Source organism: Panthera leo, chromosome C1, assembly GCF_018350215.1.
Source record: "Panthera leo isolate Ple1 chromosome C1, P.leo_Ple1_pat1.1, whole genome shotgun sequence".
NCBI lineage: Eukaryota > Metazoa > Chordata > Mammalia > Carnivora > Felidae > Panthera > Panthera leo.
In genome coordinates, this window is record NC_056686.1 from 32,671,983 (window position 1) to 32,687,839 (window position 15,857).

Consider the following 15,857-nt stretch of genomic DNA (forward strand, 5'->3'; position numbering starts at 1 on the left):
CTGTGACCTTGGGCAAATGACTTCACCTCTCTCAACAGCAGGGACCAGCAGGAAAAGGGAGATGATGACCCCGACCTCCAAAGCAGTTGGGAGTGTTAACTCAGATAGTGGCTGTCAAGCACTGGGCAGAGGGCCTGGCAAATGGTGGCAGTAATCACAATGTTTGTGACGGCCGCGGGAGAGTGTGAGTGTGTGGGGACACCAGAACCTGCTTAGGCTGAAGCAGGGCTGGGAGGGCCACAGCCCTCTCTCCATATCTGCCTGAACAACGCCAGCCCCCAGCATCAGTCGGTCCGAGAAAGGCAGAAACTCAGGACAGTCAGAGTTTGGGGGTGAAGGTGGGCTGAGCTTTCCCACCCTGCCTTCAGTCAGAGTAGGGGGACAGCAGACAGCAGAAGGGCTGGGACAGGGCAGCAGGCTCAGAGGCAGCTCTGGAGTAGGCCCCAGCAGTATGTTTACTGATGAGAACTAGGCGGGCTCCTGGCTCCGTCCGGCAAGCTCTAAATCGGGAGAAGATCCGAGGGCCGGTGGCTGGGCTCCCTACCCAGGGAGCAGCCAGCCCTGGGGGCTGTGGAGAAAGGGAGCACAGCCCCAGTGGGAAAGGCACACAGCCGCAGCCCTCTGCCCTCTGGTGGCCTCCGGTGCTCACTGCAGCCTCGCTGCTTGGAGGCCCTGACGCTCTGACGGGCCAGCCCTGGGAATAGGAATCAAGGGCACGTTGTGATGAAGAGGGCAGAACAGCAGGGCTGGGCGGCCTAGGTCTGAAATGGCAGCTCTCCGGCTGTCGCTGCTATTATTACATCTACTAACTTACGAGCTGGATGACACTGGGCCAGTGACTTGATCTCTTTATAGCTCAGATTCTGCGTTTGCAAAAATGAGGTTGATAATAATAGCTGTTTCGAACAGTAAATACGCTCTACATCAAGCGCCTGGGATAAGTAATATTAAGTAACAATAAACAGTCGCCGTCCTATTCTGTACTTCTGGGGTCAGCGTTACTTAGGGGCACTGCTTGAGATTTAGAGGTTGGAGACAGCCCTGACTCGGGGCTGAGTTCTGGCTCTGCTGCAGCCACCTCCCAGGTCTGTGCTTGGCACATGTTGACTAGTCACACATCATAAATGGAGGGAGAGACACAGGGAGGTGAAGTTCAAAGCCACTCTTGAAAATCCTTTAGGAAGGCACCATGTTGGGGATAAAGAGACCATGTCTCAGTAAGGCCAATAACGCCAGTTTTTCTACTCTTGGTTACAGTAGGTCTTTGAAGTAGCTGGCTTGCATCCAAAAGCAATATTGCACAGAACAGGTGTATCTTAACCCGCCGGAATCACGCTCGGCGACGAGACAGATGCTCACGCAGACAGGTACATGGACGCAGCTACCACTTATGGTCTCAGGTTCAGATTTTCCACCTCGCACTCACAGAGGGGCACATGTTCGTCGCAGGTGGATCTTCGGTATTTCCATTCTCCCTTTTTGGCTGAGCTGAACTAGGAGAGCTTTGATGGAAGGCATTCAGGATGTAGCTGCACTGTGCCTGCTTCTCTGCTGTAAAACGGGGAGTAACATACTACAGCATCAGGTTCTTGCGTAGATCAAATAAGATCTATGTAGGAGTTTTAAATGCTTGCCAAGTAAATGACGTTCTCCACTCCTGCCCTTCCCCAAATCCTCTAGATCTGTGACTTCGAGCAAGTCACTTCCCTTGCTCACTAGGTCATCACTAGACTTCAAAAGCCCCTTCTAGCTGGAAGCCTTTAAGACAGCTCTGTGATCCTAGGGCGTTTACACTGGACCCTCATATGAATGCTAACTGATGCTACTGTGGCTTCTGCAGGACTGCTTTATCCAACTGGTAAGGGCGCATCTGTAAACAGCAGCCCTTTGCACACTGGAACATGTCAAAAGCTCAAGAGTTAAACCTGCATCTTAATGATCTTGTTTACTTTTTTCATTTGATGAGCCCAAATTCAGCTGCACCTGAATCAGCACAAAGTGGCCAGACTTAACCATGCCCCAACTACAGTCCTTCAGAGGCCCTGCTGATGACCAAGATTTACCTCTAACGGGAAAAAAGAGCTCCTCTCTCCAAGGGACCCTTATACGCTGGTGGGCAGGCGTTATCTCTGGCTTTGGGAAAATTCCCTTGTGGAAGGCAGTAGGGCAAAAAGAAATGAGCTTTGGGGTCAGTCCCAGACTGAATTATCCCAGATCCATTGGCTTGGGAGAACTCAGGTAAGTTAACCTTTCTGAGCCTCAGTTTCCCCAACTGTAAAGTTGCAACAAATAGCTTTTCCTAGCAGTGATGTACAGTTAAGTTAGAAGTAGCAAGAGGCCCTGGGCAGGAAGCCCTACCTTTCCTGAGGGAGGCAGACTGCAACTTCAAGTCCACTTCCATCCATGTTGCTCCCTGCCCAGTGCTTAGCCTCTGCACCTGTCATGTCAGTCAAGCTGGGCCACCATCACTTACCTCCTAGGATCACTGTGCTTGGTTCTTCCCTGACAAGCCACAACTACTCCCGCTTCAAACTCCAGCCCTCTGCTGGTCTAGCTTTCGTGCCTGGCCCAGTAGTATAAATGGAAAAACCTTCTCCTGTGTGTCCAGGGCCCTTTTAAGACTCAAATGAAACAGCCCATGCCAGCCTGAGGCCTTCCTAAACCATTGCCTCAGCCCTCAGCATGACCCACCTCCTCACCAGCAGAACTTTGCTGTGCCAAGGCTGCTCCCCCCGGCTGCTGTCCACACCTGTCCCGGAGAAGTCTGCACTCGCTAAAGGCAGGGGTTGTGGCTTTCTCATGGAAAGGCTTGAGCTGGTGTCTGTTCGGCAAACTTTAAGAAGCTCCACTTTCACCTTTAGAAGTAGCTCTCTGGGAAGGCCGCACGGGGGCAAGAACAGGGGCCAAAGATAGGGGGAAGGTAGGGGAATTTCCTGGAAGTAATGGAGGATGGTGTAAAAAGAACACAACATTGGATTCAAATGACCCAGATTCAAACTCAGCTCTGTCACTTCCAACAAAGGATCTGGGGGAGCCATTGTACCCATATCATGAGAATAACAGTATCTACTTAGCATCGCACCTGGCACACGCTGAGTACTTTTTTGTGTTCCGATACTGTTCTAAATGTATAAATGCATTGATTTATTTAATCCCACTACAACTCTAGGAGACAGGTATTATTATTCTCATTTTAGAAGCACTGCAAATGAGGAAAACGAGGCTCAGAGAAACTAAGGAAGTTCTTCTTAGAGCTAGTGAGATATTCCTAAAGGCAGCAACAAATGGGACATACAATCTCCAAGACCACAAGGACTGACTGCAAGTTTCTGCATCAGGACTGGCTCCAATCTTGTTCCCTCAACTGTAGCAAATGACACAGGCCAACTGGTGTTGTAAATAGAGTTAACATAATATATTTATTTTAAGTGCCATTCATGCATATCAGTCTGGCAGCAACAATCCTAATGACACTTGGGATATTTCTTTACAGCACTAAACAGTTACAAAGAATGGGTGCCGTTCATCATAGAGGCAAAATATGAAATCGTGCAATAGCAAAACTGTAGAAACATTAAAACACTGACTGTCCAACAGCAGTACAGAGAGCAGATTGTGTTTGCACAAAAAGCCAATGCATTTTCATCACATATATACAATATAGATATGTACACATCACCCTCTGAATGAACAATATCAAAATACTCTATTCCATTTGAAATAATCCCCGGATTGATTCCCTCCCACTTCAAAGGACATCTGAGAGACATGTATTTACAAGAACACACATGAATACGTTTACATTTCAAAAACTGCCACAAATGCCAGTCGGATTATTCTCCTGGACAGAGTGCCCCCATCTGATTATATGCATTTATTATTCTTTTCCCCAAGAGTCTTCGGTCAATTTAAACCCAAGACAGAGCTTGTTCTGCACTGACAACTAGCAACAGAAACAGCCGCCAGAGGGGATGCGCTGCACCTCACCGGGTAACTCCCGGCTGTCTGGCGCCCCCCACGAAGGCCTGTCCTGGGCTCCCGGGCCACCTGAGTCACAAGGGTGGGATGGGTCCGAGTGGAGGCTCTGCCTCCAGGGCCGTGTGTGGTTAGGTTTAAATTCTCATAAAAATATTGATCACTGCAAATCAGTAAATGATTGCCAAATGGGAAATCAGCTTCACACAATTTGTAAAATCTTCATCAGTGGTTTCTACTCAAATCATTCAATGTAAGACTGCATTCCAATACCCAAATTGTTTAAAGTGCACATTGCTACCCAAGCAATTTAAAGTTTCAAAACAGCTTTTGTGGTATCTAGAAAACAGTGACTTGAGCAGACTATTGAAAATCACCCCCATTTTTCCAAGTGTTTGCTCTGCAGGCTGCTAGCTCATCTTGCCTCCGATCCACGTAAGAGGGGCCTGTTGGCTGCCTTGCCAGAATCCTCCGATTTTCACCGAGCCAAGGGGCTGGAACCGAGCTTCATTTTTCATGCCAAGCAAGGTCCAAACAACAGGAACATAAAAGCCCTTCCTTTCTCCCCAACCTCATCAGCCTTTTACCGTGGCTGGCCTCCCAGTGATTCATTAAAGGCAACACTCCATTAAAACAAAATAGCCACACACAGTGACAAACACTCTCACATACACACATACAGAAACAAAGATGTCTGTCTAGTCCCAGCAGAGGACACTCAACCACAAAATCACTAAGGCTAACTGGAGTGATTTAATAAGCATGGCTGTAGAGACTAGAGATGCTGAAAAGCAACCAGTGAGCAGTGATTACCCCCTGATTTGATGGAACAGATCATTCCCTCATCATAACTGAAAGAAATTCCACCTTTTTATGGTCTAAAGAACCAATTAAAAATCTATTCATTAAAAAAAAAATGTAATTTCTGTTACTTTTATTATAAAACTAAGACAATCAATCCATGCAAAGTAACTATGATATGATATGAAACAAAACAAAACAAAAAAAACAACTAATAAAAACCTCAAAGAGGCAGGCTGCATTTCAAGGAAAGTAACCAAATGTCATGCATACACAGACACAAAGGACAACAGAAACAGCAAACCACTTAATGACATCTGCACTGAAGACTGAGGCAAATAAAATCTATGTGTGGCTCTACCCTCCTTTCAGTGCTTCCTAAGTGGAAAGAGAATGAGTGAGGAAACCTGCTTTATAAACAGTGCCCTGCTGTTCTACTGCCCAAATGAACTCTGATTCAAATTCCAGAAAAATTCTATTTAGCTAGTAAGTCTCAATCAGCAGGAATGCTAAGACAGAGACATGCACTCTCACGGTAAAAGGAGTGCTGACAAAGAGAATGACACAATCTTTCTGATTGTCTTGTCTGTAAACTCTTAAGAAAAACAATTCTGTGCTTTCAGACACCGCACTTCTCCTTAATGAACCCAATAGGAGCTGAGCATTCACAGAAGGTAGCAATAAATATTAAAATAACACTTCTGAATAATAAATACAAGAGTGAATATGGAGGCAATGATTTTGTTAAAGAGCTGAGCAATATGCCCAGCTGCTAATCGATCAAAGAAATTTTAGAACTGTTATAATGCAGATTTAGGGAAACAGACGTGGAAAAGGTACAACATAAACTCTATAATCCCCCCAAGCATCAGAACAAATTTGGTCAGTTCTTTATGCTGCTCAGGAACAACATGCCCCTCTGGACTGTTTGGAAAGCATCAAACTCTGGGTCCTTACTGAGTAGAACTCAATGCCCATGTTTCTGAAAAACAGATTAAATGAGGGGAACTGGGCTTTGAAAAAATCCATTTCCTTTCAGTTGCCTACATCAGTTAAAAGCATCCTGCAGAAAATAGCCTAACGAGGAATAAAAACTCACAGTTAACTTTCTTTCCAAGACGTAATAATCCAATTAGAAAAACTGAAGCCTTTCAGTAATTTTTGTACATATATTTACACATATGTATCTATAAACTGCTTGCAGCAAAATAGGCTCTGTCTGAAAAATCAGTCTGGCACTTGTGGTCAACATGGAACTGACACAAATATGCAAAAGCCGTTCAAATCACACAACAGTTAGGAGCTACATAGGGCAGCTGGCAGGGAGACAAACATGTAGTACTTGTTTGGGTCAGATAAAAGCAGTAATTTATCCAGCTAAAATCTTTTTGATTGTCTTCAAAAGAAATTTTGATAACATCGGTAAAGTGATTAGCAACTTTGTTTTCTCGACTGGATTCTCTGAAACCTTTCCCTTCACTGCACAGAAAGGTGACGCTGGGGTCTGGTGCCTTTGCAGAAACAAGCTCTACACAATTGAATCCCAATCAAAGTCATCCTGGATGTCATCTGGAGGCAGAGAGCGCCGCATCTGGAAGGCTTGGGAAGGCATCATGTGCTGCTGGTTCATGGCTCCGTGATGGCCTAGAAGGAAGGAGGCAATGTCAGCAGTGACTTGGGTAGAGAAGAAAGAAATAAATGAACACTGATTGAGTACTTACTATGTGCCAGGCACTCAGTGCACATTATTGCTCTAATCTACGTAAGAGCCTTCACCGAGGTGGCTCTTATGATCCTCATTTTATAAATAACAAGGCCTGGGTTTAACAGAATGAGCAAGTTACCCATGGTCATCCAACTAGTAAAGGGAAGTGATTTGAACTCCATTCACTTGGCTCCAAAACCCACACCTGTTGGATTAAACCAGGAGATAGCAAGGAGGGCATAAAAAGAATGCTAGAGTGCCCAAGTATGGGCACAACCCTTTCTCTTAGTCTGTCCTGCGTCAATCTGTGTTTCAGCAACATGAATTGGCTCCCATGAGAATGGGAAAAGGAGAATGATGTCAGTGTACCAGTGAGGTCACACTGGGTCATCATGAATTCTCACCAGCAAGTTAACTTTTGAGCCACCAAGTAACAGCGGGTAAACACAGAGGATATCAGCGTGGCTGAGTGCCGGAGGCCCTCCCTGAGTGCAGGACAGGGCGCCCGCTCTCCACGTTCCTCTTCTTAGATCTGTGTGGCCGTGTGCAAGAGCTTGTGCTCTGCAATTTTGGTGTGTTCTACCCTTGTCACCATGGCTTTGACAAACCCCTTTCCAAACCAGACTTTTTTTTAAAAGTAATAATCTCTGTTTACTTGCAGAATTCATTCTTTTATCAGGAATTAAACATATCCTTTTCATGCAGATTTTTTTACTGGATTACAGTTTTTGTTTGGCTTGCTTGACCTGATTACAAAGTTTCAAGTAGTCTGCTGCTAATCTCATTTTTCTTATAAGCCCTGCCATTTTTAATGTACCGTTTTACAAAATGCTAAGGTTTTCAATACATCACAGTACAGCAGAAATGCCTATATTTATTTTTTAACTTATAAATATCTTAACTATGTGCCAAGCACTAATTTAAGTGATTTGCCTATAATTTTCATTCAATTCTCTTAACAATCCTCGGAGTTAGATAGTGTTGTGAGCTCTCTTTAACAGAGAAGGAAGTGGAAATAGTAAGGTTAGGCAGCTATCAAGTGGCAAAGCACCAGAATGCAAACCCTGCGAATCCAGTGCCAGAGTCTTAACTACCCTATCTTGCCACTTGCAAGTTCCTGGTGAGTGCTGAGGACAGATAACACTTATTCTTTCCTGTTCACCAAAGAACAGGTCACTTGGCCCCCAACTCCTCCTTCACTATTACCTGGCACACAGTTCTTTGGGGGTTTTGAGTTCCTGTCTGCACATCACCATTCTGCTCCTCGAGCAGCCTAAGTGGAGGGGGCAGTGTGGTACACGAGAAAAACAATGAACTCTAAATCCAGATATCAAGGCTTGAGTCTTGGTTTGGCAACTTAGCCAAACTGGGGGCTCTGAGCAAGTTATCTCAACTTCTGAGCCTCCATTTCCTCGTCTAGATAATCCTTAAGCTCCCTTCCACCTCTAACCATGTGCCTGCCTTTGCTGCCCTGGTAAATGTAACTTATCCTGTATTCAGGAACCTAGGGGGGAAAGCTTATGAACCAGTGACTCCTGCAACTTACCTCTTCTGTAAGAGGCTTCCTTAGAAACTAGAGGTGGGGAGGGGGGAGGGGGACTTCAGCAGAATGAATGGAACAGAATACGTAGGAGCTAATCAAAGCAAGTTCTTGAAGCCTGCTCAAGTCCCATCAAAGTCAAAAAGCCTCAAAGATTCCTAAGACCCCAGGACAAGCTCTATGCCCTGGACCTCATTAGAGAGGCAGGACAACAATTAGAATCATAGCATCGAAGAGACTTCAGGTCAAATGGCCTAAAGAGCAAATGGCACTTGAATCCCCTTCCTCAGCACTGAAGCCAAGTAACTCTGCACCCCACACCCCATCCTCCCTCACCAAGGAGTTTACTCCCTCCTCAATGGCCTTGTTCACTGCTGAGACAGCTAAAGCTTTTCCGTATCACCCTCTGAGTACCAAATGCAACGCAACACAGCCCAAATTACCTGCAATAGTCGTTCCTGGAGTGCTGAGTGCCTGTGGGATGTGAGGGTAACCAGGGGGCGGCATCACTGAAGGAGGGAGATTTTGCCTGGAGTCTATGTACAAATTTCCTAATCAGATTGAAAAACAGAAAGAAGGAAAACATATTGCCATAAATAAACAAGTTAAACATTAAAATCTTAATACAATTGTTACCTAAAACTAAATTAAGCAGGTAAGGCAAGGAAGAAAAGAGAAAGAAAAATTACTCCTTTCAGATGCTAAAACTACCAAAAGGTGGTGCTGGCTTCTCGAACATGGTGCCAGGCTGGATGTGAGTACACGATGCTAATTCCAGCTCTCTTACCGTCTGGAGGCCTGAAGGCAAGTTATATGTCTCTATTGTTGTTATATACTTCATAACAGTTCAAAAGCATTTTCATATCTATTACCATCTGAGCCTCCCATTAAGTCCAAAATGAGGGCAAGACAGGGATTATCCCCATTTTATGGCTGAGGCAACCGAGGCTCAGAGAGACTAAGCAGACTTGCCCAAAGAATATCAGTTTGACAGGGGTAGGGCTACAATCCAGTTCTCCTAAATCACAGGCTCTTTCTAGTAACCACTGTCCCTATGTCCCTGATTTTCTCACTTTCAAAGCAGACCTATCTGTAAGTGCCCTAGCTGATTAACAAAGTGAATGGGGGCACAAAATGACAGGAAAGATCTGCGCAAGTTTAACAAGTAAAGGTGATCAAAAATGTATTATTCAGAAGTGTGGAGATGGGAAACAGAAATCTCATTTGAATGGCATTTCAGAAGGTTCTTAATATATTTTTGTTGACAGGAGCCATTAAGTGTAACAGCTCTAAAATGTCAATTACATTGCATCCTAATGCAAAGTAGAAAGAGAGGGAAGCAAACATCATAAGCCCACCACCAATTACTCCTGGGGAAAAAGAACCATAACACTGGCTCACATTGTATGGAGCATCTGGAATTCTGGAAAGGCTATTTCTCCCTTAGGTATTCTATTGTGTCACACAAATTACAATTGCATTCTACCACTGCTGTAATCAAACTAGAAAATAGCAACCATTTTCCCAGAGGAAACTAAAACGATACTCATGGTAGGAACACTGTATTTGGCTGCTCACAAGTTTTTACCTGTCACTGGAATGTCAGACTGTCCATGCTTAAAACAGCGTCTGAAACAGTCTAATTCAGGCCTACCTCTGTTCATGCAAATGAGGACCTAAGACCAGAGGAAAAATAAGACAGAACCAGGAACAGAACCCAGACCTCTGACTTCCAGCCACTGCTTCCCAAGATAACATGACTTTTTATAGCAAAGTTTACAGTCAGAACTAAACTCTTTGGCCAATTTCCCATACTGAAGATTTAGGAAGAAAAGAAAGGAGAAAAGTTACACTAAGCTGCAGCTCTAGTATATTCTTAGAGGAAAAATCCTGCCCCCAAGTGCTGATGAGGCTTTACATGAGTGGCTGGTGCAATTTCTAAACACTGCACCAGGGTGGAGGGACTATGCCACTTTGAGTAATATGGTCACTCATTTATCAGTGACTTCTCAGCCTCTGTCTTGTAAAATCTTAGCTCTCTTTCTACTCATCCTTAAAAATTCAAGTCACAATCAAAAGACAACTGATTTTTATGGAGATTTATATCAGTTTAACTTCTATAATACCCAGAACCTCAGTTCCTTTACAGCTCCATCTCTACCCCTTTTGGTTGCTGACATCACATAATCACTTCTTTATACATAGTGTGCCCAAAAATATATATCAGTAATTCCTTTAAATGCATTCGTCTCTTAAATTATGTAGAAAACAACATGTGGAGTTACAAATGAAAGTTACAATAATATAAGCTTCTAGACTAATCGTTTTTAGAAAATATATTAGTCTCTTTAGTCGTGTAGAGAAGAAAAAGTAGTTATAGATTGTTGCTACAGTAATACTAGCTCTTGTGATTCTCATGTATTTACCTTTTTTGAGATCTGTATTTCTTCATACAGCTTTGAGTTACTGTCTAGTGTCCTTTTATTTCACCCTGCACAACTCCCTTGAGCATTTCTTGGAGGGCAGGTCTAATGGTAACAAACTTCTTTAGCCTTTGTTTATCTGGAAATGTCTTATTTTCTCCCTCCCTCTTGAAAAGGACAGTTTTGTTGGGTTTAGCAATTCTTGGTTGACACTTTTTCTTTTAGCACTTTGAATAGATTAGCCCACTGACTTCTGACTCCCAGCATTTCTCATGAAAAATCTTCTATCTTATTGAGGTTCCTTTGTATGTGACAAGTCACTTCCCTCTCCTTTTAAGATTGTCTCTTTATCTTTGGCTTTTGAAAATTTGATTAGAGTGTTATAACTTTAGGATGGTAAATGTAATCCCCATGGCAACCACAAAGCGCTATGCAATATACACAAAAGGAATGTGAAAGAATTCAAATATTTCACTACAAAAAATCAACTAAATACAAAAGAAGACAGTAATGCAAAAATAAGTGTCAAAAACCTATAAAACCTTATAGATGACAGAAATCACTCACCAGTAATTACTTTAAATGTGAAGGGATCAAATTCTCCAATCAAAAGACAGAGACTGGCAGAATATGTAAGAACACATATCTATAAAAGACTCACTTTACATCCAAAGACACACATAAAATGAATGTGGAAGGATTGAAAAAGATATTCCATGCCAAAAAGCAACCAAAGAGAACAGGGATTACTACATTAGTATCAGACAGACTTTCAATCAAAAAAGGTTACAAAGACAAAGAAGGACATTATATATCAACAAAAGGTTCAATACAGCAAAAAGACATAACAATTATAAACACCTTATGCACCTAATAATAGACCACAAAAAATATGAAGCAAAAACTGACAGAATGGAAAGGAGAAATAAACAACTCTGCAATAATAATTGGTGATGTAAATACCCCACACTCAATAATGGAAAGAACAACCAGGCAGAAGAGAAGTAAGGAAACAGAGAACACAATAAACCGACTAGATCTAACAAATATAGAACATTGTACCCAAAACAGTATAGTATACACATTCTTCTCAAGTGCACCTGGACATTTCATAGGACAGATCATATTTAGGCTCCACATTAAGGCTCAACAGATTTTAAATGATAAGATATACAAAGTATCTTCTCTGACCACAACAGGATGAAGTTAGAAATCAGTAACAGAAGTAAACTGGAAAATTCTCAAATTTGTGGAAGTTAAAACAACCCTCAAACAACTAACAGATCAAAGAAGAGATCATTAGAAAAATTAGAAAATACTTAGAGGCAAATGTAAACAAAACAACATATGGAGACTTATGGAACAGCCAGAGTAGTGTCAAGGGGGAAATTTACAGCCAGAGTAGTGTCAAGGGGGAAATTTATAGTCATAAACACATAAAAACAAGGAAGATCTCCATCAAAAACCTAACTTTACAATTTTAAGACCTACAGGGGCACCTGGGTGGCTCAGTTAAGTGTCTGACTCAATTTCAGCTCAGGTCACGATCTCATGGTTCATGAGTTCAAGACCTGCATCAGGCTCTGTGCTGACTGTTAGCCTGCTTGGGATTCTCTCTCTCCCTCTGCCCCTCCCATGCTGGTGCACACTCAATACCTCTCTCAAAATAAATAAACATTAAAAAAAAAAAAAAAAAAAAAAAAAAGATCTACAAAAAAAGAACAGAATAAATCCAAAGCTATCAGAAAGAAGGAAATCATAAAGATTAGAGCAGAGATAAATAAAATAGAGAACGGATAAAATCAGAAATGAAAGTGGTGATAGTACAATGGATAAAAAATGGGGCACCTGGGTGGCTCAGTCAGTTAAACATCTAACTTTGGTTCAGGTCATGATCTCACAGTTTGAGTTCAAGCCCCATGTTGGGCTCTGTGTTGACAGCTCAGAGCTTGGAGCCTGCTTCGGATTCTGTGTCTCCCTCTCTGCCCTTCCCCACTTGTGCTTGCTCGCTCGCTCTCTCACAAAAATAAAATAAACATTAAAAAATTACTAAAACTGATCAAAAAGTAAAAAAACAGGATCATATGAGAGTACTACAAGCAACCGTACACTAATATATTGGATAACCTAGATGAAATGAACAAATTCCTAGAAACACAAGAGCCACCAAGACTAAATCACAAAGAAATAGAAAATCTGAATACACTTAAAACTATAAGATTGAATCAGTTAATCAAAAATCTATCAGCAAACAAAAGCCTTGGACCTGACAGCTTCACTGGTGAATTATACCAAACATTTAAATAACTAACACCAATCCTTCTCAAACTTTTCCAAAACAATGAAAGATAGGAAGCACTTCCTAACTCATCCCATGAGGCCAAAATTAGCCTGATACCAAAGTGAGACAAAGACACCTAACAAGGAAACTACAGACCAGTGTCCTTTATGAACACTGATCCAAAAAGTCTAAACAAAATACAAGCAAAATTAATTTAATACCATATTAGAAGGATTAAACACCATGACCAAGTGAGATTATTTCTGGAATATAAAAGGGTAGTCCAACATATGAAAATTGATCAATGCAATACACCACACTAACAGAATAAAGGGGGGGATAAACCTACATGCTCATCTCAATTGATGCAGGAGAAGTTAATGATGAAAGTTTCATAATAAAAACACAAACTAGGAATAAAAGGAAGCTACTTTAACATGTTAAAAACCATATTCGGAAATCCCACAGCAAACATTATGTTCGATGGTGAAAGACTTGAAAACTTTTCTAAGACCAAGAACACAGCAAGGATGTCGACTTTTACCACTTTCATTCACCATACTACTGGGAGTTCTACCCAGAGCAATTAAGCAAGAAAGAGAAATAAAAGGCATCAAAATCAGAAAGGAAAAAGTATATTTATCTCAGCTCACAGATATGATCTTATATGTAAAAACCTCCAAAGTTTACACCCCCAAAGTAAGCAAACTGTCAGAATAAGTAAATCCAGCAAAGTAGAGGATACAAAGCCAATATGCAAAAATCAGTTCCATTTTTACACAATGAGCAATCTGAAAAAGGAAATTATAGAAATAAGTCCATTTACAGTGGCATAAAAAATGCTTAGGAATTATTACAGAAGTTTAAGACTTGTACAATGAAAACTACAAAAACACTGCTGAAAGAAATTCAAGACGACATAAATTAAATGAAAACGTATCTCATGTTCACAGACTGGAAGACAATACTGTTAAGATGTCAATACTATCCAAAGTGATCTACAGAGTCAATGTGATCTACAGATACAATGTAATGTATCAAAAATCCATTTTTTCTTTTTGGCAAAAACAGAAAATCCCATCCTAAAATGTATAGGGAATCTCAAGGGACCCTGAAGAGCCAAAACTATCATGAACAACAAAGCTGGCAGACTCACACTTCCTGATTTCAAAACTTACTGCAAAAATATAGTAGCTGAAATAATGTGGTGCTGGCATAAAGACAAATATAGTAAGAACACTGGAATAGAACACAGAACCCAGGAACGAACTCTTGCATATATAGTCAAATGATTTTTTTTCAAGTTTGTGTATTTATTTTGAGAGGGGGTGGGGAAGGGGCAGAGGGAGAGGGAGAGAAAATCCTAAGCAGGCCCTGCGCTGTCAGTGTGGGGCCCAATGTGGGGCTTGAACCCATGAACCATGAGATCACGACCTGAGCTGAAACCAAGAGTCAGACGCCCAACTGACTGAGCCACCCAGGAGCCCCTGGTCAAATGATTTTTAACAAAGGTGTCAAAACCTTTCTATGGGGAAAGGACAGTCTTTTCAGCTAGGAAAAGACTGGATATACATATGCAAAAGCAGGAAACTGGACTATTATCTGACAGCATATACAAAAATTAACTCAAAATGGGTCAAAGACTTAAATGCAAGACCTAAACCATAAAATTCTTAGATGAAAACATAGGGAAAGAGCTACATAACATTGGATTTGGCAATGATTTCTTGGATAGGATACCAAAGTCATAGGCAACAAAAAACAGATGAGCTGGACTCCATGAAAAATTTAAAAACTGTGCATCAAAAGATACTATCAACACAGTAAAAAAAGAAAACAAAATAATAAAAGAAAATATCTGCAAATCATGTACCTGACAAAGCGTTAATAACCAGAAATATCAAGAACTACTAACAAAAACTACTAAAAACTCAGCAACAAAACAAAAACACAACCCAGTTAAAAAATGGACAAAGGACTTGAATAGACAGTTCTCCAAAGAAGATCCAAAAATGGCCAATAAGCAGATGAAAAGCTGCTCAGTATCACTAATTATCAACGAATGCAAATCAAAACTACAATGAGATACCACCTCACACCCAATAACTATTTTTTTTAAAAAGAAAGAGAAAAAAAAAAAAAACAGAAAATAACAAATGTTGGCGAGGCAGAAAAACTGGAACCCTTGTACACTGTTAGTGGGATTGTAAAATGGTATAGCCACTGTGAAAAACAGTATGGTGGTTCCTCAAAAAAATGAAACAGGGAAGCTTGCTAAGAGGGTTCTCGGTGAAAAGCCTGGCTCGGCTTTTGGCAGGCCGACCAACTGGAAAAGAGCTATTCGCTGATAACCCTGCTGCTAACCATAGTCAAGCAGTAATTTGGATTACTTCCGCAACCCAGGGTGGAGCTCCCGCCAGTGCTAGACCCTGAGCTTGGCACAGTGGGGATCTCTGAAGACCTAAAGTAGGATAGATCTGCCTGTGAATGAGTGGAAATCATATGTATTTCAGAAGTGGTTTTTGTTCCGGAAGTCCATTCCGGTCACAATCTCTACTGCAGAGACTTTGAGCGATATCTTTCTTCACTCCTCTTTGCTTCTTCAACCTGAGGATGAGATGTTTTTGCAATCCAGGCCTATCTCAAGAAACAAGAAAAATCCCAAATACAAAATCTAACAGCACACCCCTAAAGGAACTAGAAGCAGAACAGCAAAGACACCCCAAACCCAGCAGAAGAAGAGAAATAATAAAGATCAGAGCAGAAATAAACAACATAGAATCTAAAAAAACTGTAGAGCAGATCAATAAAACCAAGAGTTGGTTTTGTGAAAAAATAAACAAAATTGATAAATCTCTAGCCAGACTTCTCAAAAAGAAAAGGGAGATGACCCAAATAGATAAAATCATGAATGAAAATGGAATTATTACAACCAACCCCTCAGAAATACAAGCAATTATCAGAGAATACTATGAAAAATTATATGCCAACAAACTGGACAACCTGGAAGAAGTGGACAAATTCCTAAACACCCACACACTTCCAAAACTCAAACAGGAAGAAATAGAAAACTTGAACAGACCCATAACCAGCAAAGAAATTCAATCAGTTACCAAAAATTTCCCAACAAAT

At 41.5% G+C, this 15,857-nt stretch overlaps 1 protein-coding gene across 3 annotated transcripts in view; it reads right to left on the minus strand.

Moving 5' to 3' along the window:
* Window positions 1-3,400: 3,400 nt before the first annotated feature.
* Window positions 3,401-15,857, minus strand: part of FOXJ3 (forkhead box J3) — a 147,140-nt gene continuing 134,683 nt past the window's right edge. For all 3 annotated transcript variants that reach the window (XM_042950255.1, XM_042950254.1, XM_042950256.1), the window contains 2 exons: window positions 8,465-8,572; window positions 3,401-6,420 (listed from right to left, as the gene is read on the minus strand). In XM_042950255.1, the coding sequence (XP_042806189.1) occupies window positions 6,305-6,420; window positions 8,465-8,572 (224 nt within the window). In that variant the 3' untranslated portion in view covers window positions 3,401-6,304. The remainder of the gene's footprint in view (window positions 6,421-8,464; window positions 8,573-15,857) is intronic.